This window comes from Martes martes (assembly GCF_963455335.1).
Source record: "Martes martes genome assembly, chromosome: 1".
NCBI lineage: Eukaryota > Metazoa > Chordata > Mammalia > Carnivora > Mustelidae > Martes > Martes martes.
In genome coordinates this window covers 5,763,679-5,789,923 of record NC_137888.1, presented here as the reverse complement: position 1 = coordinate 5,789,923, position 26,245 = coordinate 5,763,679, and the positions used below count along the sequence as shown (strand labels likewise).

General features: G+C 41.8%; 1 protein-coding gene across 2 annotated transcripts in view; it reads left to right on the top strand.

Annotated features, from left to right (window-relative positions):
* The window catches only part of LOC308345813 (SH3 domain-binding glutamic acid-rich protein-like), a 46,407-nt gene extending 22,023 nt beyond the window's left edge, over positions 1-24,384 (top strand). For both annotated transcript variants that reach the window (XM_080808329.1, XM_080808330.1), the window contains 4 exons: positions 5,517-5,588; positions 6,410-6,502; positions 19,816-19,942; positions 22,384-24,384. In XM_080808329.1, the coding sequence (XP_080664455.1) occupies positions 5,517-5,588; positions 6,410-6,502; positions 19,816-19,908 (258 nt within the window). In that variant the 3' untranslated portion in view covers positions 19,909-19,942; positions 22,384-24,384. The remainder of the gene's footprint in view (positions 1-5,516; positions 5,589-6,409; positions 6,503-19,815; positions 19,943-22,383) is intronic.
* The last annotated feature ends 1,861 nt before the right edge of the window (positions 24,385-26,245 follow it).

The following is a 26,245-nucleotide window of genomic DNA, read 5'->3' as shown; positions in this document are numbered from 1 at the left end:
GCAGGGCTCGATCCCAGAATCCTGAGATCATGACCTGAGCTGAAGGCAGTGGCTTAACCCACTGAGCCACCCAGGCGCCCCCATCTTAGCCACTTCAAATTATATAGCTCAGTACTGTTAAGTATTTTCATATTGCTGTGCAAAAGATCTCTATAACTTTTTCACTTTGCAAAAGAAAAACACTATACTCATGCAACTGCCAATTTCCTCCTCTCCTCCAGTCCCTGGTAACCAACATTTTACTTTCTGTTTCTATAAATTTGACTATTTTATTTTTATGGTTTATTTGTTTATTTTTAAAGATTTTATTTATTTATTTGACACAGAGAGATAAAGCGAGAGAGGGAACAAAAGTAGGGGGAGTGGAAGAGGGAGAAGCAGGCTTCCTGCTGAACAGGGAGTCTGATACGGGGCTCGATCCCAGGACCCTGGGATCATGACCTGAGCCGAAGGCAGATGTTTAATGACCGAGCCACCCATGCACCCCTAAATGTGACCATTTTAGATATCTCATATAGGTAGAATCAAACAACATTTGTCTTTTTGTGGGTGGCTTATTTCATTTCACATAATGCAATCAAGGTTCATATGTGTGGTGGTATGAGATAGGATAACTTTTCTTTTTAAGGCTGAATAACATTCCATTGTATGTATATACAACATTTTGTTTGTTCACTCATTCATGGACATTTGGATTGTACGTACCTCTTGGCTATTGTGAACGATGCTGCTATGAACATGGATATACAAATAATTTTTATCATTCAAATGTCAAGTCTCTCTTGAATCTTTTTGCTTTGGCTCATTTTCCTCTTATTTTTTCTTTTGTTTGCTTGGTTATTTATTTGTTTTTTAAAGTAGGTTCCACACCTAACGTGGGGCTTAACCTCACGACCCTAGATCAAGAGTTGCGTGCTCTACCAGCTGGCCAGCCAGGTGCCCCTGTTTGTTTCTTTTTTTGATTCAGAATTTATAGTCATTATCTATTGGAAGGTTGGGTTCAAAAGGAGATCACTTGGCTGTAAGAGAATTGGAGTCGACAGTGAAATTGGATTTTAACAAAGATTGAGCCATATGTTATGTATGAGAGCATAATAAGACAGTCATTTAAAGAAAACTTGAAATAAAAGAATGAGTATACATCAGGCCTGTACAAACAACAAGGAACCTGGAGTCACATTAATGATATCAGATAAAGAGGAATTCAAGGCCAAAAGCATTAAATAGGTGAAAAACGTATTATATAATGAAAAATGATAAAAATCTATAAAGAAAATACAGTAGTCATGAATCTTTATGGATCATGATAGCAGTCAAATACACAAATACATGAATCAGAAACTCCTAGAAATAAGATGAAAACTTGTTAAAAACATCTTTTAATAGATACACTGTATTTATTACTTATCAGGTACAAATATAATTAGAAACTTGATTTAATAGATGTGTATAGGATATACATATACATACTCACACGAGTAACAGTATATTAGATCGATATTAATAAAATGTATTCTTCCCTTGTACTTATTAAAACATTTTCCATAGTGATCATATACTTGGTCAAAAAGAAAACTTTCATAAATTTCAAAAGGGAATGATTTTACAGAGTATGTTCTTATCCCCAAAACAGAATTACAACCTGAAAGAAAAATATCATAGAAACTTAAGAAATAAATATATCCCATTTCAAATAACCCCATATCCCAAAGAAAATAAAACTGATATTATAGGGGCACCTGGGTGGCTCAGTTGGTTAAGCGCCCAGCTCTTGATTGCAGCTCAGTTCATGATCTTGAGGTCAAGAGATGAAGCCCACATGGGTCTCTGTGCTGGACATGGAGTCTGTGTATGATTCTCTCTCTCTCTGCCCCTCCCCTTCAAAAAAACTCCTGATATGATAAATCATCAAATAGTTAACAAGAGAGGTTATTTCATATCCAAACCCCAATATATGAGCAAATCTCTCTCTACACAGAGTAAAATTATTACCTTTAAATACTCTTATGATTAAAAAAGAAAGGAAAAAAATAAAAAAAGAATGGTAAAAACTTAGTAAAATAGTTAATTATAAGTAGGTTCCATGCCCAGTGTGGAGCCTGATGTGGGGATTGAACTCATGACCCTGAAATCAAGATCTGAGCTGAGATCAAAAGTCGGATGCTTAACTGACAGAGCCACACAAGTGCCTCTAAAAGAAATATTCAATTTAAATAACTAACAATAGGAAAACAGAATAAAAATGTAGGCAGTATGAACCAATAAAAACAAAACCCAAAATCAATTAAATACAAACGAGGGAGAAAGTATGTGTCTTTGTGCATATGGACATGCCTATATATATATATATATACTCAAATTATATACATATAATTTGAGTAATTTGAATACATACATGTAATTTGATTATATATAATTTTAACAGAGAAATGAAATCGAATAAACCCCTGACCAGTTGATATATTACTTAGAATACTTTCAGTTTTACCTAGATCAATTCCTGTTATAAGTACAGAGGGGAAAAGCCTAAATAAAATGTTAGCAAACTGTATAATACAAAGCAGTATTTAACATACTTAGTTCCATGAACTGATTGATGGAGTAAACCCATATGTTTGTTTCCATATGTGCCAACAAGATATTTGGTAAAATTCTTCAGACTATCCTAGTTAAAACTAAAATGGATTAAAATATAAATAGAAGGAAACTAATTAAACATGATAAAAACCAATTATCAAAAGGCAGCTGTAAGTGTCACAATGAATCATGACATATCGAATCATTCTATTACAATTAGAGGCAAGATAGGCATGCTTGTTGGAGCGCCTGGGTGGCTCAGTGGGTTAAAGCCTCTGCCTTCGGCTCAGATCGTGGTCCCAGGGTCCTGGGATCGAGGCCCACATCAGGCTCTCTGCTCCGTGGGGAGCCTGCTTCCTCCTCTCTCTCTGCCTGCCTCTCTGCCTACTTGTGATCTCTGTCTGTCAAATAAACAAATAAAATCTTAAAAAAAAAAAAAAGATAGGCATGCTTGTTATCACTATATTATTAAACTTTGTTTTAAAAGCTGTAGTTACTATAGTAATGTAGGAAAATAAAATGCATCTTGTATATATGTAATACATGTGAAATTTAAAAATGATCTTTATTTGTATATGATGTAATTGTACACCTAGAAATCTCAAGAAACTTCAATAAAATCTATTAGAATTAAGAGTTTATGACATTTCTGGATAAAAGAAAAACATAAAAATTAGTAGTTTTTGTTTATATCAATAACGGATAGGAAGTTAGAATGTAAAAATCAAATCTCATTCACAAGGGTGATAAAAATCCATAAAATAATTAGGAATAAATTTTTCAAGAAAATTATGGGGCTTCATATTATGAAGAACATAATTTTATTCTGAAGGACACCCACAAACACTAAAGTAATAGGGAGACCTACAATGGGTCTGGATATGTTGACTAAACAATAAGAAGTGAACATTTTCTAAACTAATAAATATAATTAATGCTATTTCATTTTATTTTTTAAAGATTTATCTATTTATTTATTTTAGAGAGAAAGAGAGCACAAGTGGGAGGGTCAGAGGGCGAAGGAGAGAGAATGTCAAGCAGACTCCATGCTGGTGTGGAGCCCCACATAGGGCTTGATCTCAGAACCCTGAGATCATGACCCGAGCCAAAACCAAGAGTCAGACGCTTAACCAACTGTGCCACCCAGGCACCCCTATTTAATGCTGTTTTAACCAAAAGCTTATTTTTAAAAATTTGACACCAGGAAAAATGACTTTAAAATTTATTAGAATAAAAAATGTCTGAGAAGAGCTGAGAAAAATTTAAAAAAGACTTTGTGTAGCAACTTGCCTTTCTGAATATTAAAATTCATGTTAAACACTACACTGATAAAAGCAGTATGTTGGCATGGGAACTTATAAATATATTCATGGGTATGTCTTGATATTCATATATAGAATAGTATATTAACAGATCCAAATATATACATAAAACTTAATAAATGACAAAAATATCTTAATTAAATGGGAAAATGATGATCTATAAATAATGCAGATATACTTTGCTGTTTATCTGGGTGAAAAACAGAGCCCTACTTTACATTATATGTAAAATTAAATTCTAGAGTAATTAAAGCTGTCGGTGTTCTTAACTAATATAGCAGAACAGCACTGCATTTCAGATAATAAAAATTAGATAAATTTATTTTATGTAAAAGGCTAAAAACTGAAAAACAAAATTTATAAAACTTTATAGACTAAAAAAAATGTTGTAACCTGACAGAGAGCTAATATTTCTATTATATAAAGAACCTCTAAAAATTGACAATAAAAGATAAACAACTGAAGTGAAAAGGGGCAAAACATATGAAGGCAGGTAGCTGGACAGGAAATATAAGTGGCTAAAACTCATGAAAAATATGCTTTCTCTTCTTAATTAGGAAAATTAAATTAAAACAAAAATAAAATTCCATTTTGTCCCCAATGTGTTATCAGAGATTAAAAAGAGCTATCATCTTCATTGGTCATGAAGATAAAGGAAAAGAGAATGTTCATTTATTTACTATGTAATATGAATTGCTACAGTTTCTTTTTTTGGAAAGAGATCTAATTAAAAAATTTAAAAAACCCATCATTTTATTCAGCTTAGTAAAGTGTTGTTTATAAAGTACAAACATATAAATTCTGAAAAACTGTCAGGTGGGAAATATTTGAGTAAATTGTATATTTAATACTCAGCAGATTTTTTAAAAAAATGAGGTTAGAACCATCTGATTTAACTTGGGCAAATGTCCATGATATATTAAGCTAAAAAATCAAGTTGTGCCCTGTGTTCCCATGTCTGCTTTAAAAACCATAAAAATTAAACAAAAATAGCAACCAATTAAAAAAATAGCCTATATGTATGTATTAGGATAGTTTCAGGTACATATAGAAATTTTAATATTGATTATCATAGGAGCATGGCATTAGAGGGTGAATCTACGGTTTAACTGCCTTTGAAGTAAGAGTAACTGCTTTCCTCCCAATTTTTTTGAGATATAATTTACATGTAACATTGTATTAGTTTAAGGTATATGACGTAAAGATCTGATGTTTAAGGTATATGACGTAAAGATCTGATGTATGTACATATTGTGAAATGATTGCTACAATAAGTTTAGTTGATATCCATCACCTCACACAGTTACAAAAATTTTCTTATGATGAGAAAATTAGCTTAATATTTTAGAAGGTTGGCAACTGTGGGTAAGTCTGAAGAACATAAAGTAGGAGGTGTAGACCTAGTCCCACCTCCGACTTGCAGTGTGACGCTTTCTGCCTTTTCTCATTTCTAAAGTGTGAGTGGTAGGAACCATCCTACCTATCAGGCTACCTATTAGTGTTGTAAAGATGTAATGAAGGATGAAGACAAACATAATTTGAATAGTTAAAAAATGTTGAAATGTAAACTATTATCTTCAAGAAAATTCTCAAACATTCTCAATTTATATAATGCAGGTGAAAAAGTCATCTGAGGAAACATCTCTTCCCAATGGTGACGTAGCGGGAGAGGAACAGAGCAGTGCAGAGGTAAGAGTTAGTATCTTGAACCATCTTCCCCCTGACTACCTTCCTCAGAATGTATACTTGGTTTTCATTTTTCTGTCTTTCAACTCTACATAGATAGAATATCTATCTATCTATTTATCTATCTATCTATCATCATCCATCCATCTATCCATATATTTATTCACTATCTATCATCCATCATCCACCTACCCATCATCCATCCATCCGTCCATCTATCCATCATTCATCCATCATCCATCCATCCATTCATCCATCATCCATCCTTCCTTCCATCCATCTTTCCTTCCTTTCATCCTTCCATCCATCCATCCATCCTTCCATCCATCCATCCATCCATCCATATGTCCATCCGTCATCCGTCCTCCATCCGTCATCCATCCATCCATCCATCATCCATCCATCATCCATCCATCTATCCATCTATTAACTCTCTCTCTATTCTCTATCATCTTTTCTTACTCTCTAAAATTATAAAGCCTGCCACCACTCAAGCAACAGAAAACAAATTCTGCCTGAATATCAAATCCTTTGGAGTTCTCTTTATAAGCCTTAAATGGGTGAATTATAGCTCCTCATTAGTGTGTTTATTTCTCTACCATGCACATGACTCAGATGTACTGACCAACAACAGGAGGTCCAATGAACAATACAGGGGGTGGTGATTCTGTACTAGTAGCGAAGTGACCAAATAGATAGGAAGTCTGTGTTCCCTTTGTTTATATACTATGTATCCAAGTAAGAAAACCGTAGCATGTGTGGTTGGGTTTTTCCTCAAAATCTTATCTAAGTTTAGTGATACCATGGGTTTGCTTTATGACCAGGGAACAGAGAAGACTGAAGAGAGTGGAGAAAATGAGGCACAAAAAGAGGACAATGGGGATGCGGGCAACCTTGCCGAGTCTCAAGAGAAGAATGTGAGTGTTGGTTTTTTGTCCCATGGTTTCTCTGGATTCAGGTCAACAAGCATTGCAGCACCTTCCATGTGCCAGGAATCTTCCTGGGCACACTGAAGTTTGCAGGGAAGCCAGGAGCTGAGCGTTCAGCCAGGGAGGAAGCAGGAGGAAGTGTTCACTACCGTGGTCAAGGCAGGTTGAGGACTAAAAGGAAGCCAGAGAAGGACCCTGAACCCAGGCCTGGAGGGGCAGGCTAGACAAGGCTTTAATAATCTATAGTTGTGTTGTTACGGGTAGGTTAGGTTCAAGTTCTTCATAAAACAAGGGACCTTATCCCTTGGTCATGAGTAATGATGGATTCCCAGTGAACACCTGCCAAGAGCATTGCCTACTGGGGACACAGAGGTAAGGGGGTGGGACGTTTTGTGGGAAGCCAGTAGGAGCTGGGTATAGAGAAGGGGCCCTGGGGAGGGAAACCCATAGTCAGTTCAGATCCCATCATGGGAACATCAGCAGCTCCAAGGCCTGTGATCTAATTCTAAAGGAGCCCCCATTCAGGGGCCCCAGAATAAAGGGCAGGGGGTGTGTATGGGAGCGCAGGGCAGACTGTAGTTCTAGAATGGCCATGCTGAGAGACTGGGGGGTCAGATGGGCCACTTAGTCATGGAATTCTGAAAATGTAGCTGGGAAGCCAGGTAAGTGGAAATGGTGGTGCTCAGGGAGCTGAGTGTGTGGGGTTGGGGGCATCAGGCTGAGCCCCCCTCAGAGTTTCAGTGGTCAAAATGCATTAGGCCAGTTGTAACAGAGACTTGTTTGCTGAACTATGATGGTTTGCATTTTACCTATTTATGATTTTTTTTTTTTTACTGATTTATTGATTCCAGAAGAGGTGTAGAGATCTCATTCCCAGCAGACAGAATGTGGTTAGAAAGGGCCCTAGGGAACCATGTTATGGGTTGTTGGGGTGGGCATGGGTATCAATTCGTTTGTATCTTAAAGAATTTAAATCTGGAGGGGCCAGGGCAGTAAGTTCCTCATATTTAAAGATGGCTAGGGGCGCCTTGGTCGTAAGCAGTCGTTAAGCATCTGCCTTCAGCTCGAGTAGTGATTCCCGGGTCCTGAGATCGAGTCCCTCATTGGCCCCCTTGCTCAGCGGGAGGCCTGCTTCTCCCCCCCATCCCACTCCCCTTGCTTGTGTTCCCTCTCTCACTGTGTCTGTCAAATAAAAAAAAAAAATAAAGATGGCTATTTCAAAGTGTTGATAATTCAAGTCTCTTTGAAGTCTTTTGTTTGGAAAAACACAGGATCTTTAATCCCAACCTAGAAGTTAGATGGAGTTTCATGGCAGCCTGTATCATTCAGAAATAATTAATTTTAAATTAAATATAGTGGCAATCCCGTTACATTGTCATTTGAAAATCCATGTTTTTATAATGCAGACTTTACAGGAGTTGCCTAGTGCCCTCTTATGATATTACTGATTTGTAATTTCTGAAATCCAGTTTGCTTCCTGTAAGACAGAGAGACAAAGAAACATTACACCCTAATCCCTTTCTCCCGGGGATCCAGAGGAAGGTAACATTTTCATAGCTACAGCAAAGATGGGTCTACTTCCTCTTCTCAGCTAGTGTTCAGGGAGGTGGTAAGCCATCAGGTCTGGGGTTCTGTTTGTTAGTTTTTTTTTGAATTGAGAACTCTTTACAAAGTAAATTATAATCCTGTGAATCCTGATAGGAATTTAAAAAAATAATTTTTGTTATTTTTGCCTGGGCTCTGATGGAGAAATGACTAAGTAAAAGACATTTTAATTTTAGATGAATGTATTACTCACATTAATGATCAAACTTATCTTCAACTCTTTAATAATATTCTACATAAAGATAGATTCTGACTTTCTTCCATTTGACAAGTGATCCATGCTCTTTGACTCACTTTAATTCAATTGTATAAGAAAGAAACCCCGTGATTTGTCAGTGGGCATCACAAATGACAGAGTAACATGATTAGCTTTGGGACTGAATTTAGAGGAAAATGGACTGAAATTTGAAAAGGAGACAAAACTATCTGATATTTTGAATGGTTGCATTTTGTACTTAAAAAACCTCCCATCTATTTAAATGTTTTTGGGTTTCTTTCATTTAGATTTATTTTATTTAGATTTATTTATTTATTTAGATTTATTTAGATTATTTAATTCATTTAGATTTATTTATTTATTTGAGAGAGAGAAAAAGAGAGCAAGTGCATGGGGGAGGGGCAGAGGGCAAGAGAATTGCAGACTCCCTGCTGGGCCTGGAGCCTGACGTAGGTCTCATCTCATGACCCTGAGATCATGATCTGAGCTGGAATCAAGAGTCAGACGCTCAGCTGACGGAGCCACCCAGGCGCCCCTTGGGTTTGTTTTTCAGGGTTAAGATGGGACGGCCACCCAGGCTATTTGTCGTCACACCTTTTGACTCACGGTGCACTTGGGCTTAGATAGGCTAATATGTAACCAACGGAGAAGCTAACTAGATTGCTAGGTCTTACCTTTTTAAACATTGATTTTCAAAGCACTAGACACATCCTGGTAGATTCTTCTAGATCTTACAGCCCAGATCAATCCAAAAAGCCAGAGCTTTTTTAGATAAAGCTCTGGTCTATTGAAAACCACCTGGAGGAGATTTCCTGGAGTCTTAACATTTTGTTCCTCCTGGCCGGTTGTATTTGAACAGCAGGGCTCCCTCTGCTCCCTCCGTGGGGAATAGAAGTGTTCCAGGATCCGTGGGCCTCCTTTGGGCCCTAAATCATGTGGCAAAAATGTCAGCTTCTTCTGTTTTTCTAACAGCGTGATATCTGCCTCAGCCCTCCACCTCATGCTGGCGGGACCTTCCATCAGGGTGAGGGGCTGGTGGGCACCGGTCCCTCGGCTGGGTCAGGCCCTCTGCCTCTGACGGAGCACATCTGCTGCCCTGGGGTTCAGTGTTTCCCCTTCTGCCCCTGTGTCTCCACTCTGACTGCTTCTGTCAAGACAACTCCAAATCCAAGCTCCAAGCCCCCCTTTATAGGGACTGTCGAGATTCATCGCCTCTCCTAGCTGGCCTAGGGTCTTAAAAAGCAAGGCCTCTGCTTTCTTCCCCAGGAGCCCAAATCCCCCACCAATCTGTGGCTGTCTTCTTGGGGTGTGGGAGGGGTAGCACTTCTATCCCCTGTCCCCAGCGTTGTGTGCTAAGGAGAATAAAACATCATTCATATCCTGGCATTTGGCCACACTATTTATGACAGAGTCCAAACATATTTTCACCTTTCATTCTGAAATAATTACAGATGCACAGGGACATCGTTCAGCATCCTATGTGGCCTGCCTGTGGCGGCGCCCAGCGCTGACATCCCCGATAGCCACGGGGCAGTGTGGACACCAGAACGTGATGCCGCTGCCTCTCTGTGGAACGGACTACAGAGCTGACTCAGTGTGCACCATCATGGCAGACCTTTCCTTTGTGTGTTAAGAACAGTTTTCAAGTGTACAATGGTAGCAACTGCCTGCGGCATCTGGCAGCAGTAAACCGAGGGATAACCAGCTGAGTAAGCCTCTGAGGCGTGGGCTTGTTCCTCTAACTGATGCACATGCTCACTTGGGACGTACTTGATGCCTTTTTATCTTATTTCATATTATCGTATTTTATTTATTTATTTTTTAAAGATTGTATTTATTTATTTGAGAGAGACACACAGAAAGAGGGCAAGCTTGAGCTGGGGGAGGAGCAGAGGGAGAGGAAGGAGCAGACTCCCCACTGAGCAGGGAACATGGCATGGGACTCAATCCCAGGAATCCAGGATCATGACCCAAGCCAAAGGCAGACGCTTCACTGACTGAGCTGCCCACGTGCCCCTTTGATGCCATTTTAATGGTGAGAAATATTTATCTAAGAATATCACTCTTGGTTTAAAAAACAAATCAGAAATGGAGACAGAAGCCATCACCTCCTGTAGTGAAACGGACCTCCCCTGACCACCAACCCAAGCGTCCAGGCTCTTAAACGCCAGAGGCCAAGACGCGCCTTACCACGCGCTGGGTGGTTGGGGGCATTTGGGAGGCAGGACGGTGAACAGTGGGAAGACTGTTCATTCATGCCTGAGAAGATCTGCCCTGTTGCTCCAGACCCCAGTAGAGAGGGGACTTTGTGGTCGCCTTCCCTGCTGACCCGGGAGGGATGGGGAGCTAGGGAGGAGAGGCGAGCTGTGCGTGGCCCCTGAGGAGGAAGGGAGGGAAGCGGAAGGTCACCTCAGCTGCAGGGCGCACTCGGAGGAGGGGGCTGCGGACTGGGGGCCTCGTGAGAACTTTGTGGGAGCCTGGACATGTTGTAGCTGGTTCACCTTTGCGTTTGGTTTCCACTGAGGTAACAATTATTTTAAGTTGTGCTTCTTGCCCACTCAGTGGTCCTCTCCAAAAATCTCTTAAGACCTTGGCTTGCCTGACTACACGATTATGGCTTGTAAAGCCCACTCGGCTTCCTCCAAAACCAGTCCTGAGGAGAGTTGATTTCTTGAGAGGCAGACATAGGTTTAGGTCTTTGAGGAGCTGCTGAGTCTCAGGCCAGGTAGGTCCCTGCAGTGCCGGGAGATGGAGAGAACTCTGCCTTTGTCCCTGAGATTTCCAGCCACTCGGAGACCACTTGCCCTCCTCAGGCCACTCTGGGCTGGCCCTCGGTTTCCTTCCACACCAGCCACCTGTCCTAACCGGCCACTGCCTGACACTCACCACAGCTGACACCTGTCCCTCATCCTGGCTGCTTGCCGCCTTTGTGGCCTGCCTCGCTGGCCAAGTTCCCAACCAGGATAGTTGCCGGGGAAGGTTCTGAGACTTTCCACTGCGGAGGCTTCCCCTGACTATCTTTATTATAGGAGCAACAAGGTAAAATGATTTTAAGTTGTGGCTTTGTCAGTTGAATGCTGCATAGCCTATCCTAAGATTTGCAAGAGCTTAGCTCAACTGACCACGTGATCATAATGATCTTACAGAACAAAACATTTTTGCTGGTATAATTATTTGCCAATCATAAAGGTCCATCTCAAGCATTGAATATGGATGACTTTTAAGGTTCTGCCAATGCTGATGTTTTATAATTCTGTGAGGTAAGGATGGGAGTTTAAGTTCTATTTCCATAATATATCCCCCTCCTCCTATGAGGGATTAGAGGCAGATATAGCAAATATAAATGCACCCATTCAATATGTCATTGACAGCTTGTGCTGCTGCCTGCCAGGCAGGACTCCGGGGCCGGGGACAGAGCGATGAAAACGACAGCGTCCCTGCTCCCCCAGAGCTTATGTTCTAGGAGAGCTGGTGATGGTCACATCCTGGGTTCTTCAAAGCATTCTTGATTTTTTTGGTGGCTAAGTAGTTCTATAAATACTCTGGGCAATTACTTTCCCCATTTAATGTCTCTTTTAAGAAATTAAGGTCAATTCGGATATTGGTAGGGAGCCCTTGGTCCCTTGGTAATAGCTGCTGGCTAACTGTCAAAGCTCTGGCTTGCACTGATTCCTGTGGGACCCCCTCCCGTCCTCCAGCCTTGCTCTAAGGATCACCCCATTTTTAGCAGTGTGTGTCTTGTTAGTGCGTTTGGTTCAGCTGAATGCGGTTCATATAGGTAATTGAATTTAGAAAAATGTGAAATTCTACATAGCTGATAATTTTCTGTTGCACATTTTAATTTGGTATCATGTGGATAAAAGAGAAATTACTGTTTTTAGAGGTCCAAACAGTTGTTAGCAGAGTATATGTTTATTTATCTGGTCATTTAGCACATTTATTGAGCTTACACCTTGGTTCCAGACAGGGGCTGGATCCTGGAGATCCAAAAATGAATAGACACAGACCATGCCCGAAGGAGTACACAGACCAGTCAGGGAGACAGATAAATGATGGTCTTGGGAACAGATGAAGGGATCCCGTAACTCAGCCTTATAGGTCAGGAACGTCTTCCTTGAAAGTATCGTTTTAAGCAGTGTCCTAGAAGGTGGCCAATGTGAGAAAGTAGCATGTGGTCCATGTGGCTGAAATAAGGAGTGATGAGGGACATGGCAGGGTGGGGTAAGCAGGGGCCCAATTGTGATGGTCTTCCAGCCATCCTTAGGATAATGGATGGAAGTTTCTTGAAAAGATGAAGTTTTTCAACACGAGGGAAGCATGGTAAGGTGTGTTCTGTCCTGGGACAACATCCCTCGCCATGCTGTAGAGAACGGGTCAGAGATAAGGAAGACTGGGGTGCTGTGCCCCGTGAGAGAAGCTGGGGGTCATGGAAGGGAGGGCCCAAGCACGGGCTGAACTGGCAGTCCTAGAGAGGTACACTCAACACATCGCTGAGAAACCAACACGAGTGGGCCTCTCTTTTCTCGGACATTATCTTAGCGCTGAAACTTGGTGTGTTGCCAGCGGTGTAAGGATTAGTTTGGAGATTCCCCGTGCTGGGCAGACCTGTGGGGCTGACTGGATCTGGACAGCTGGAGCAGCCTTTCAGGTTCTGCATTTTCTCTGCCAACCTCAGAAATCTGAGAGTATGCTTCCAGAGCTGGCCAAGAACATGGGGCTGCAATGGGGGTGTGGTGGGTCCTTATCACCCGCCTTCCATGATTTTGCCTTTTCTGTTCCTGATGTTGAGACACAGCATGGTAGGTAGGTAGGAAGGGCACTGAATAAGGGACCAGGAGCCTCAAAGTCAATCCTGATTGTGTTGCTTACTTGTCCTCTGACCTTTGGCAAATTATTTAACTCTCTCTCTGGCCTTGGTGACCTCGTCTGTCCAAAGGAGGAATGGAGTGAGAGGCTACGGGAACGTGAGATTGCTTTCAGCTCCCCCAGTGCAAGATTCCATAAGCTCACTGCCCGAGTTGTAAGGCATGAGGCATTCTTAGGGACTGCTCCCTCCGCTTATAATTAAAGTAATTCTAATATACTGGCCCCACAGTCACTTATCATAGGGCCGTTTTGGGAAGGGCTAGAAAAATTCTTGTTTCCTTACATTTGTAGGAGATAAGCCTGGTCCTACTACTTTGATCCAGGCAAACCGAAATTCCAGTGGGCTGGTACAGTGCAGACCTGTTTGATGTTGGGATGGCCTCACCCTCTCCTACCTTGCACATTTCTTTCTTTAACCAGAAATCAGTGTTTTAAATACTAAATGTTTCAGAAATATTATTATTTTGTTTTGATGGAGGATTAAGTTTTTGACTACTTTTATTTACTGGTTCAAAACTGAACTAAAGGCATACGTACAGGGACATAAATTCAGAAAAGACATAATTTTGTTTAAATTTTCTAATTGCTTGCATGTATGGTCTGATTTTTCCTAGATAGCTACAGATCTCCCATGTTCTCTGGATATAGACAGAATTAAACACATAATTAGGCAGTATTAAAATGAATTATGTTTTCTCAGGAGTTAAGAGTGGGGGAAAAATGTCTGTAATCTCCATTCTAAAAATGTCTGTAATCTGTAATCTTCAAGCATGACACATAAAATAAGTAGGCGTCACTTAGTTATCATGTATTTGCTATATATTTATTTTATCAATGCATTATTGTCTTTCATTTTGATGAAAATGTATCATAGTTTAATTTTTAAATACATTTGTAAAGATTTTATTTATTTTAGATAGAGAGGGAAAGAGAGTGTGGGGGGGAAGGGCAGAGGGAGAGAGAGAATCTCAAGCAGACTCAGTGATTAGCATGCAGCGCGCGACGCAGGACTTGATCCCACGACCCGGAGATCATGACCTGAGGCAAAAGTAAGAGTCGGATGCTCAACCGACTGAGCCAACCAGGTGCCCCTGTTTGTTTAGTTTTTAGATCCAACTTAAAACTTACGTGAATTCATGTATTTTTAAAAATTTCTACTCGTGGACCTACGGAAGAAGTGGAGGGACGGTGACGACAGGTACAGTCGCATATTTAACAGCGGTGCTTAATAAAATAATCTTTTAGGTCAGAGAACCGTGGCTGTAGCCACATTCTCCCTGCTCTTCATGACCCGAAGAAGCAGGTGCAGCCTGCATCCCCGAAAATCCTCCTTCAGCTTGCTGAGAAGGGAGCTATAGCAAGTCAGAGGTAAATTTATCAAAGAGAGGTGGATGGAGAACTAGGGAGTGATGGTGCCCCTAGCTGGAGCCCCCTTGGTGGAGGTGTTGCCTGTGGAGTCTGCGGGGCTGGACCAGGTCATGCTACCGTTCTTCCCCTCCCCCTTACCGCACAGTGTGCACAGTTAACGCAGCTCGCATGGTGCTTAGCCATGTTGTTTCGAATGCCTCCTGTGCACCTCGCTGTTAGGGGAAGGATGCCTTCCGATGGTCATGGGGATGGCCAACACACAGCCCCTGAGATGGGGCAGCTGAGATTCACGGCAGTTTATGACATATTCTCTATGCCCAAGGGATGAGGACATCAACACAGTGCAGGGACACGGGGGTGCCCTCGGGACAGTGTGAACAGTTTGAGGGGTGGGAGGCAGGCTTCGTGGTATCAAGAGGGCTCAGTGTGCCCTGTGATTGGCTTGTTGGAATAATTCCAGGGGAAAGGCAGGCACGGTGGTGCCTGGATCCTTGGTAAAGCAGGCTGCTTGGGTAGGAGACCTAATCTTTGGCCAGTCCTTAGGCCATTTCCGGCCTTCCAAATTTTACCGGGTGTCAAGATAGCATGTAATATCGAGTCAAATATAGCTGTGTATCATGGAAGTTCACACACACAGCTCGTCATGAAGTGGCTGGAAGATACGTGACATTAGGAAACCATAACATGGCTCCAGTGGGAATCTATCCAGGGAGAGCGTGACTAATTTGGGAAGAATTTCTAACATGCCCTCCCCCAACCTGGAAGTTATATTAGAGCAGTGGTTCTCATCCACTTGTGAGCCATAGAGTCACCAGGAGCCTGCCTCCCAGGACTGGTGAATGAGGCCCTGTAGGGCTTGGACAAGCATGCCTTTAGTTGTCTGATAGAACTGAGGTTGAAAGTCTGTCTTCCTTTAGGAGGCCAGGATTGAAGGGGGTAAGAGCTCGCATAGCAAGAGCCTCTGAGTCCCTGTTGGGGCACAGCCTTCCTCTCGGCCATCTTCCTACGCCCACAAGAGAAAACACCCACTGACAAGAAGGAAAAGGATTATAAAAAGACTGAAAATTAAGGATGTAAAGGAAACATATGCATTCAATAAGATAAAGAATTTAAAAAAGAAATACCTTCTTTGAATAAAGGTAGAATAAGAAGAACTTAAATAGAAGAGAATCAAGTGTCACAGAGACAGAAGATTAAGAATCAAACAAAACAAGTATTCAGAAATTAAGAGTACTGAGGATATAAGATTTAAAAGCACAATTAAAGCATTAAAAGAAAAACTAGAGGGGCTCCTGGGTGGCTCAGTCAGTAAAGCCTCTGACTCTTGATCTCATCTCAGGTCTCGATCTCAGGATTGTGAGTTCAAGCCCCATGCTGGGCGCGCGGCCTACTTTATAAAACCAACAACAGCAAAAGAAAAACAAAATAAAACAAAACAAATACCCAACTGAAAAATAGTATTAAAGCTATTAAAGACGCATTTAAGGAAGTAAGATTTATCCTTTGTAATGTAATGTAACCTATTATTGGTTGGCTGATAAGTTTGCTTGTAGATTGCGTACTTAAATAATAACCAACATTCCCAGGTACAAGGGAAGACCTCACATCCTGTGTTTGGAACTGAAGGTGGTTTGACCAGTTGAAGAAGTTACTTCAAGCGCTAAGTTGTAAACACATAGAAGCCTAGAATTTTCACCTCAATTTGAAATATACACATGTATACTTACTGCTAGTGTTTTTGATGCAGGACAAAGACTGTTTCTTTAAACAAGAGTTCAATGATTAGAGTCACCTATTGTCTTTCTAACACAAACATAACTCCTTTTTCTGTGTAGAAAATTAGTTTTGGCTTCTTTAAAATAGAGCAGAAATTTAAAGATGCTTACAAAGTAAGCCAGGTGTGTAATCTGTCTGGGTTTCGTGAGACCTCCCTGGGTGTCCCAGTTTTCTGGCACCTCATTTGATGATGAGTTTTTTTTTTTTTAAGATTTTATTTATTTATTTGACACAGAGAGAGATCATAAGTAGGCAGAGAGGCAGGCAGAGAGAGAGAGGAGGAAGCAGGCTCCCTGCTGAGCAGAGAGCCTGATGCGGGGCTTGATCCTAGGACCCTGAGATCATGACCTGAGCCGAAGGCAGAGGCTTAACCCGCTGAGCCACCCAGGCGCCCCATGATGATGAGTTTTTAAGGTGATTTACAAGTACTGGGTCTTTCTAAAGCATTTCGTTAAGTTCACATAGAAAAAAAATCCTTTCACGCTCTTGTATCATTGGTTTCCATGATATTTAAATGATGTAATTACAATACGACTAACTTTCATGCACAAGTGTGGGAAGAAACATAACCCACCCTGGAAGATGAATGCCAAACCCACTCCTTGTGAGTGCTCACCGTGCGCTGGCCATCAATCAGCGTGATTTAAGAGAGGGAATAGAGATGCAGTGGCGGTTCTCAAAGTGTGGTTTCCAGAGCAGCAGCAGCAGCCTCACCTGGGAACCTCTGCAAATGCACATTTTCAAGCCTGGCCCCAGATCTCCTGAATCAGACCTCTGAGGTGCAGCCCAGCAGACTGTGGGTCAGCAAGCTCTTCAGGTGTTTCTGATCATCTGATCCATCAACTCTGAGAACCACTGGATGAGAATATAAGTTCTAGGTAACCTGAGGTAATTTCAGGGGGGAAGCCAATTCCAAAAACTCATCATAAAAAGTTCATCTAATTTCAAAGATAATAATGTTTGTTTTATATTAAGAACTTGTGTTTAGTAAAAAACAAACAAACAACACCCAAATCCTTTATTTTCTTTCAGTGATTGAAATGAGTTGCAGGGAATGAGAAGGGGGAAAGAGACCCCAGACCCAAGGAGGTCTGTAACTCGGCTTAACCTTTTGCAGATGAACCCTCTTCTTTCCCATTCTTTTCCTGCTTGTTGACATGTTCTAATTCTTAATTGTGAAAGCTTCCAAGAAGGATCTTTCTCTTGTTTGAGAAATTTTGGTTTGCTTCCTAATTGTCACTGGGGGAGGGACTTCATTATAAGGCATTTAATGATAATTTCATTAATTTAGCCCTGCAAGGGCAGCATGTGATTTTTTTATTGCTGCCGATGTGCTACATATCCAAATGAGGCAGACTGAGATTCTTGCTTGTTGAGTCTGTGGCATGTTACCTGGGCGTTGAGGGAGTTTTAAATTTAAACCCTCACAGGGATGGAATCATGTCTGTGTGTAGAGGAATCAGCTGAGAGAATGTTAGTGGATTCTGAGGGCAGGTCCGAAGGGACGTTCTCAGATTTTCCCTCGTATCCCAGTCCCCCATGTGAGCTGACGTTCAGTGACTTTCACTGTAACCCAGAGTTTTTGGAATATTGTGAATGAATGTTTTTTGATTAATTGTTTGAAAATGCTAATCAAAGAGCTCAGTCAAAATGAGAACTCAAGGATAGGGAGAATAATTTACCAAAAATCACCAAACGTGTTATCTCAGTGTCTCATCAAGTCCTTTGTAGATGAAGGTCATCAACATTAAAGAGGGTCCGGAAGGTCAAAAGAAATTCCCCTAAAAAAAAAAAATCTATTGTTGCTTTTTAAAATTAGAAATAGTTCATGATCAGGGTGCCCGGGTGGCTCATTCAGTTGATCATCAGACTCTTGATTTCTGCTCAGGTCATGATCTCAGGGTCATGAGGTTGAGCCCTGCACAGGGCTCTGTGCTTGGAGCAGAGTCTGCTTGTTCCTCTCCCTCCCCCTCCCCCTGCTTGTGTGTGTGCACCTGCTCTCCCTCTCTTGCTCTCTAAAATATATAGATAAATAAAATCCTTTAAAACAAAAAAATAGTTCATGATTTTTTAAAAAAAGTATTTATTTATTTTTAGATGATCAGGGAGGAACAGAAGGAGAGGGAGAGCATCTTAGCCAGCCTCCACAGCCAGCGTGGTCGTATTTGGGGCTTGATCTCACGACACTGAGATCATGAATTGAGCTGAAACTGAGAGTCACATGCTCAGTTGACTGAGCCACCCAGGCACCCCAGAAATAGTTCATGACTTCATAAAAAATTTAGAAAGTACAGATTAAAGAAGAAGACAAAAATAGTTTACAGCCCCATTACCCAGAGGTAGCCACTAGTTACACACACACACACACACACACACACACACACACACACATCAAGTCTTGATGAATACTCTTTTGTAATCTACTTTCATTCATGAATTGTGTGTATGGTTTTTGGGGGAGGGAAGGTGGTAAGTATAGATCTGCTTCATTAGCTTTAATGTCATTTTGTCAAATAAATCCTTATTCCTAGACCTAAAGGTTATTTCTAGCCTATTCTATGCTATGATTTTTAAAATTATCTGTAAATTACATCTTTCCAATAATGTTTCTTTGTTGTTAGACAAGCTTCCATTTTTAAAAATCCCATTTTTATATATAAAGATAGGAGGTACTATTAATTTGGAAGAATTTCACCTTATATGTCATAGGTTTGCTGATGACCTTGGCTTGAAAAAATCAGATTCCTATAACAAAATATAAGCAACTTATACACTTAAAAGCTTCATCTTTTGTGATAGAATTCTATTCGCTGAGATTCCTTTTGTATTTCATTCTTCTAATAGCCTTCTAAAGTTTTAAAAGTAATTTGATGACAATAGTCTGTTAATATGAGTAAAGACTACATGCTTAAGAGAAATCATGAATACCCATTAAAATTTAATGTAGTGCTCTGCAACACTATTCCAAATTGTGGGGCCTGTGTGTGTGTGTGTGTGTGTGTGTGTGTGTACTGTGTGTGATGTATGTTGTGTGTGTGATATGTTGCGTGTATTATGTGTGTGATATATGTGATGTGTGTGTTATGTGTGTGATGTGTGTTGTGTGTGTGATAGGTGTGTGTGTTGTGTATTGTGTGTGATGCATGCTGTATATACTGTGTGTGTGTTTGGTGCATGTGTGTGTTGTGTGTGTGATGTGTGTTGCGTGTGTGATGCGTGTATGTATTGTGTGTGATGTGTTATGTATATTGTGTGTGAGATGTATATTGTGTGTGTTGTGTGTGTGAGGTGTGTTGTGTGTATTGTGTGTGATGTGTGATGTGTGTTGCGTGTATTGTGTGTGTGATGGATGTGTCTGTGTTGGGTGGGGAGTGTGGGACGCCCTCATCTCTAGTGTGAAAGTTTACATTTCTTTCCTCAGTGTATCTGTGACCTTTCTCACCAATAATGAAATTTTTGTTTAAATAAGACGGAAGAAGTCACGGAGGAGGGAGCAGAAGGGGAAGCAGAGGAAGCTGAGAAAGGAGAAGAGGAGGCCGGAGAGGAAGAAGAAGACTCTTAGGCCTTTTCATGCTTTACTTCTTCAGCTTTTCCAGGTGAGCGCGTAGTCCCGGGGTGGAAGAACGCTCTGTTACCGGCGTTCCAGCCCCCGGACTCGCCCCGGCCCAGATGCCCGCCGAGCCACAGGGGGGTGACAGTCAGGGTTCATGGCGGAGGCCGTTAAATGACAGCCTGGAACAATCGCAGCGCAGGCTGTTGTCGAAAGGGAAATACGGCTGCTGGAGAGGGAGCGGGAGGAACCTCATTTATCAAATATGGACCGGAAGGCCCACGTGGAAACCTCGTGGAACCTGTGAAAATCGCCTTAGGTGTCTTTGACAAGGATGCTTGCTGCTTTGTAATTTTAAAACTTCTGACGATGTAGGAGAGCGAGGTAATTCTCCACAGTCCAGTGGGCGCTGTGTAAATATATTAATGAGATGATGAGACTATCGAATGATAGTGGGTACTGAGGACCTAGAAGAAATGCTCAAATACCGTGGGCTACACGGATAAGACCGTCTGTGTGAAAACAAGTCAAGATCAGTGACTCTACACAAATATCTCGCTATTCCAGACACGTAGCAAATGCTGAGGCAAGTGTTGTCTTCTTATTAATATTATTTAACCTTGTGACCAGATTTGTGGCAGCAGTTGATTCTCTGGACAGTGAGGTCTAAAGTGTGCTCTGATGCTAGAAGGGTTGAAAATTTAAGTTAGAACAATTCTTCCAGTCTCCTTACTGGAAATTTTTTTTTGGTCTCCTTGCCTCCATGGAAACACGTGAGGCAGATCCGTGGGCCGCAGACATCAGGGGGGGCTGGGGAAGGAGAGAAGGAGGGAGGGGCGCTGAAGCACAGAGCCGGTGTGTTCAGTAAAGGTCTGCAGTGCGTCTCGGAGCCTGTGGCGTCAAGGGTGGGCAAAGGCTCAGCGGGAGGAGGATAAAGAAATCCCCGGTGCTTTGTCAATGTTAGCTCAGGGAGAGGGCCACCCCGTGTACCAAAGACCAATTCGATTAGTGTGAGTCTCTCCCCTTGCTGTTCTTAAGCTTATACATAAAAAGTTAATATAAAAAAATTTCACCAACAGAAATCTAAATCTACAATAAAATCAAGAAGAATTTTTTAAAAATTTCATATATTTTTAGGAAATCTCGGAGCTGGTGAGAGTAGCCCATGGTTATCAGATCATGGAAATTTCAAACCAAATCTGGCCCAGCATTTGACGTTTCCCAGGTAGTTTCTTTCTGGACACACAGACCTCCCCTTGAAGGCCTGATGGTTGTCATTTGGGAAATAATCCCATTTCTTTTATTTAAGAAAATTTAAACATTTTCTTCCGGTGTTACCATTGAGAAGCCTGTTGTTAATTTTACCAGTGTCGCTGCTCGCACTTCTAATGAATGGGCTGCGAAAATATTTTTTGAAAGAAAGAAAATGAGCAAGTTTACTTTTAGAAATTCTATCTGAAGAATGTTGGGGAAGAGAAATATCCTGACTATTTATTCTTATACCAAAAAGCCCCCCAAAGTGAAAACTTGTAAGTACTGTTTAAATCAATTTCTATTCGCTGTGCTTACAAGGTTCTTTTAAAATTATGCAATTTTACTGTGGTAATTAAAAAAAATATATCGAATGTGAAGTGCCACAGCTCAGACTATCCCTCTTGTAGCCAGATGGCTTTCTGTAGGCTGATTCAAAGAAGAAAAAGACGAAAAAAAAGGCAACTACAGCTGCGGCGCGCAAGCGCATTTGCCTGTTTCACGGATTCCCTCGTTTGGAATCGCTCCATAGTGGTGTGTTGTGAGGTCAGAATGCCTGATGCTGAAGGAGGGTCTGGGATGCCCCCCTCAAATCCTACCACCGACTCCCGAGAGACTCAGCATCCTTCCGAATCCAGCATGGCGACGTGGTCGTGCATTCAACTGGGCAGGCCCCCTTCAGTGTCCGGCGCAAAGCCATCTCTTCACTCATGGAGCTTTTTATTGGAAAAGATTTGACTTCAGGGAGAATGTGGAGAAGCCAGGCAGAACAACGAATGGAACGATGAAGGAATTCTCATTTCCTGTGTCTGAAATTGATGCTTAATTAGGCCCAGGAGAAATGATGTCTAGTATGAAACTGAATTCTCCAAGGGCTGCTACTCAACACTGTCCTCCAGCGGAGGGGTGGACCATTCATGCTTCCCTCCCCAGGACTAAGCTCGTTGATTCGGCCTCTACATTCTTCTGAAATATCAGTGGGAAACTGTAATCAGAGACATTAGTCAATGTCCCCTATGGTGTTTGATATGTGTTAGTACAGAGAAGGGATATTGACCTGGTCTGGTTTTCCATGAAAAAGAATTTCCTTTCCTTTCCTCGCATTTGAAAGCAAATGATGAGTAATGGTTTATAGAGTCCAAGGGAATACTTCCCCCTAAAGCATGAGAAATAGTGACGATCGTGGGAAACGTTGGCTTTCTCTCCTGAAGTCTTCTCCCTGGTATTTTCTTTCAGAAAACCTAAGCTACGAAGCAGTATTTCAACTGTCTGCCCACAAACCAAACTCAACAAAACGCTTTGGCGTGAAGCTACCCACCTCTCTCGGTACACCCGGGTTTACTGAGGATTGTACCACCTGACGTGGTTAGATGTACACGGATATGTCTACCTAATCTTAGCAACGTGAAATTCTATGTGAAGATAACTTGTGCATACTTTCATGTGCCTGACATCCTTGGCCTTTGCTTAAAATTTTTTCTTTTCTTTTCTTTTCTTTTTTTTTTTTTGCTCTGCATGAGTAGATCTTCTTACTAATGCCCTGGAGGAAAAAAAAAACGATTTTGAAAAATGATTTCAAAATTTAGAACTTCTCTTTGTGGTGTAATAAAAGTATTTCTTTGTATGTTCCTTCTGCCACTTGTCTCAGAATTAGCTGAAAAGAGCTTTGAAAATAAAGAGCTTTCCATAAAAAAATCATACAAATAAAGATTAATGGCAGATCTCTTGTCCCAAGGAACATTAATTTCTTTATTTATAATGTCTCCGTGGTTCTGCTTGAACTCAGTCTGTCTGTTGCCAAGTCTAGGTTCTTAACACAACCTTTCTGTCTGCACCAGGATGGGCATTTTTGGTTGTCCTGGTTATTCGGTCCATGTTTTCAAATGACACTGGTTGTCTTGTTACATCATATTTTGTATTGTCCACACAGCTGTGCACATTCTCTCTGAAACCTTATTTAAATGTAAGTCTGCCATTCACACACGTGGGGATGATGGTAAGGACAGATAAATTTGCACCCCATTGTCTTTGCACGTTTCTGCACCGAAGGAGTGGCTGCTTCTGTTCCTTCTCATTGATTTGCAGCCCCAGGCTGGGACCTGCAGAGCTCGATTCTGTCATTGTGCCTCCTGATGCCGGAGTTCACCAGGAGCTGGTTCAGCTCCGACGACGGGTGCACCAGGTAGGCTCGAAGCGTTTCTCTGCTCAAGCGCCCCATCCCAGTTTATCATGGGGATTTTTTCCTTCCTGATGAGATTTTGTTGACATCCCTCTCCTCTCTCCTGTCTGTGCTAGTCCTTGCCTTTCTCTTGCTACACGCTTTGCTTCTGTTCTGTCAGAAGAGCTCGTCCCCTCAATGTGGTCCTATTTAAGGACGATCATGGCATTTCCCCATGGGGTGGCCATAAACTTGACCTCCTCCTCCGTCTTCCTATCGATTTTGTGGCTGAGCCTGTTTGTGTCACCTGGGAACGTGTGCGTGGCGGCAGAGGTTGTGTGCCTCAGAGGAACCCTGCAACAGCTCTTTTCTTGTTACCCTAGTAACAAAAAGAGGCATTTTGAAGAGAATTAAGATATTTTGTGCCCAATTGTTGAAGAAGACTGCCTGAAAAACATTTCTTTCTTTGCTAAACATGAGGTGAGACTAGAGTGGAATGAAAGTGCATGTAATTAAAAAGTAATTTCTGTTTTGTACTTTATTGCATTAAGTGTTGTTCTATCTCAAGAGTGGGTGTACTTAGTAATAACTCCAGTCACAGGTAGTCCTCAAGCTCTTTGCTGTCGCTTGGGCTGAATTTTAGTCCTTTGGTGGTAGAGTCACATGGAGATAGATTTATTTAGCGGGATGCCAATTTTTCTCCTGGTTCTTGTATTTTCAAATGAAAATAACTATTTGTGCTAATGATAAGCAAGAGAACAATGGTGACCACTTACTTACTTTTTTTCTTATATTGTCTTTCTGTAATCAGAAAATTAACGTTGGATGAGTGTAGTTTTATTTACTCTCACTTCCTTCTCTTGAAAGTATTCCTGCAATGCGGACTCCACTCAGGTCTGAAATGCCAAGTAAACAGCACTGGCTTTCTTGCAGGCTCGACTCCGTGGCCTCCGTGGCTTCTGTGGCTGCTGAGTCCTCAGTACGGAGTTTGCAATATCAAAATACAGTTGTAAACCTCCACATACCTCATCAGTATAGGAGATTTCTAGAAACCAAGCAGCTTTATGAATATGTAAAAAAACCCCAAAAACCTCAAAAGAAAACCCCGCGTGAATAAGCTAAGTCATTCTGATAAAAGAAAAGACCAGAAAAATGGAATAATTAATGATCCGAAACTAATAGAGTTCCAAGAGAGTTTATCAGTCTACAGAAGGCCCAGACTCCAAGTAACGGTTTCTCTTTTGATTTTTTCTTTTTAAGATTTTACTTATTATTGGAGAGAGAGAGAGAGCGAGCACGGGGCGGGGGGGGGGGGGGAAGGGGGGAGGGGGAGGGAGAAGCAGATTCCCCATTGAGCAGGGAGCCTGGGACGCTGGGATCATGATCTGAGCTGAAGGCTGATGCTTCACTGATCGAGCCCCCCAGGTGCCCTTGCTTTTTTAAGTGGAAGAACAACTACACGAGAATCCAGGTGCACTTTTTCTAAGCCCTGAACAAGAACTGCTCTCTTCTGCCCTCTGCTCTTCTCCCATCTGGGGTCTCCTTGCATTTCTTTGGGTTGGAGTCTTCATGTACACATCCCACATGGGCAATAAAGGCGGTGTGTGGTTTTTTGAGTTCTTTGTTTTCTAGGCTAAAGGTGAGAGATGCATGAAGAGAATGAGACGTATTGCCTACAGAGTTCCTTGAGAAAAATTTTTAAATGTTTCCTTTACAAAACAGTTTCAGGATGACACCTACCTGTGCAAGCATGATTCTGCTTGGTGACCCTAGTGAGTTGTAATAATGGAGAAGGACCATTAGGTGGTGATAGAACATAAGCTTCTGGACCCAGCGTGCTGCCCCCAGAGCCCCCTGTTTCTCCTACAAGGTGGCGGTACTCTTGAAATCAGAAGGGTGGGCAGAGGGGATTCACCAACGGGACAGAGGAAGGACAGACAGAAACCCTGCATGCCCACTGGCCAATTAATTGGTGCAACCATTTATCATGCTTTTATCCAAGATAGTGTATCTTGGGCAAAATGCTGTGCATTGTTTTTATTTTTATTTTTTTAAATTTTATTTTTTCAGTGTTCCAAGATTCATTGTTTACGTTGTGCATGCTTAAATGGCATTAAACCAGTAACTGATTGTTTGAATTTCACACCCTTGCCTTCCGTGGAAGGAGTCTAAACTCAGTCAACAACTGCCTACGGGTACTTTGGGGAAAGGTTCAGGATCTTCCTGCAGCCTCCAAACAGCTCCTCCCAGGAGTATAGACCGAATGCTGATGCGCCAAGCCACTGCTTGTCCCTCCCCATTCCAGCCCTCAGTCCTAAGCCCGTGTATTTCCAGCTCTTTGGAGATACCCTCATGTCCTCACAAAAGCATGACTTTCACGATTGTCTAAGAGCTTCAGCTTTCCTTTTTTATGTTTGCTTTGGAGGGACTTTGTTGGAAGTAGGAAAAATGAGTCGTGAAATCTTGAAAACATATCAGCAGGTCGGGCTGTTTTCCAGAGCTGGAAGTCTGGGGACTGTTCGCAGGCACCATGATGCTCTCGGGGGGAGGATACATGTGGGGAAGGACTTGGCCAGACAGGTGCGTGTGGGGTCAAGGAGTAGCTTGGGTGGAACGGGTTCATGTCTAGCAGACAGTCTGTTGGCGCCAGAGCGTGCCCCCTTTCTCACCCGCTCACATGAGTCAAAATCACAGTTTAGGAATAAAATCAGGCCGCTGTGGTTATTGTGTTTCCTTGTGTGTTTATTCGCTAACATTTGTTGGGTGCCTGCAGTGAGTCAGGCTCTGTATTAAGGGCTTCACGTAATCCCTATGGTAACCTGATGATGGGGACAGCATCCTCATTTGACAGATTAGGAAAGTGAGGCAGCAGGGAGGTGTGAGGGCAGGTGCTCCATACTCCTGTAAGGTCACACAGCCCAGAGATGGCCAGACTGGGAC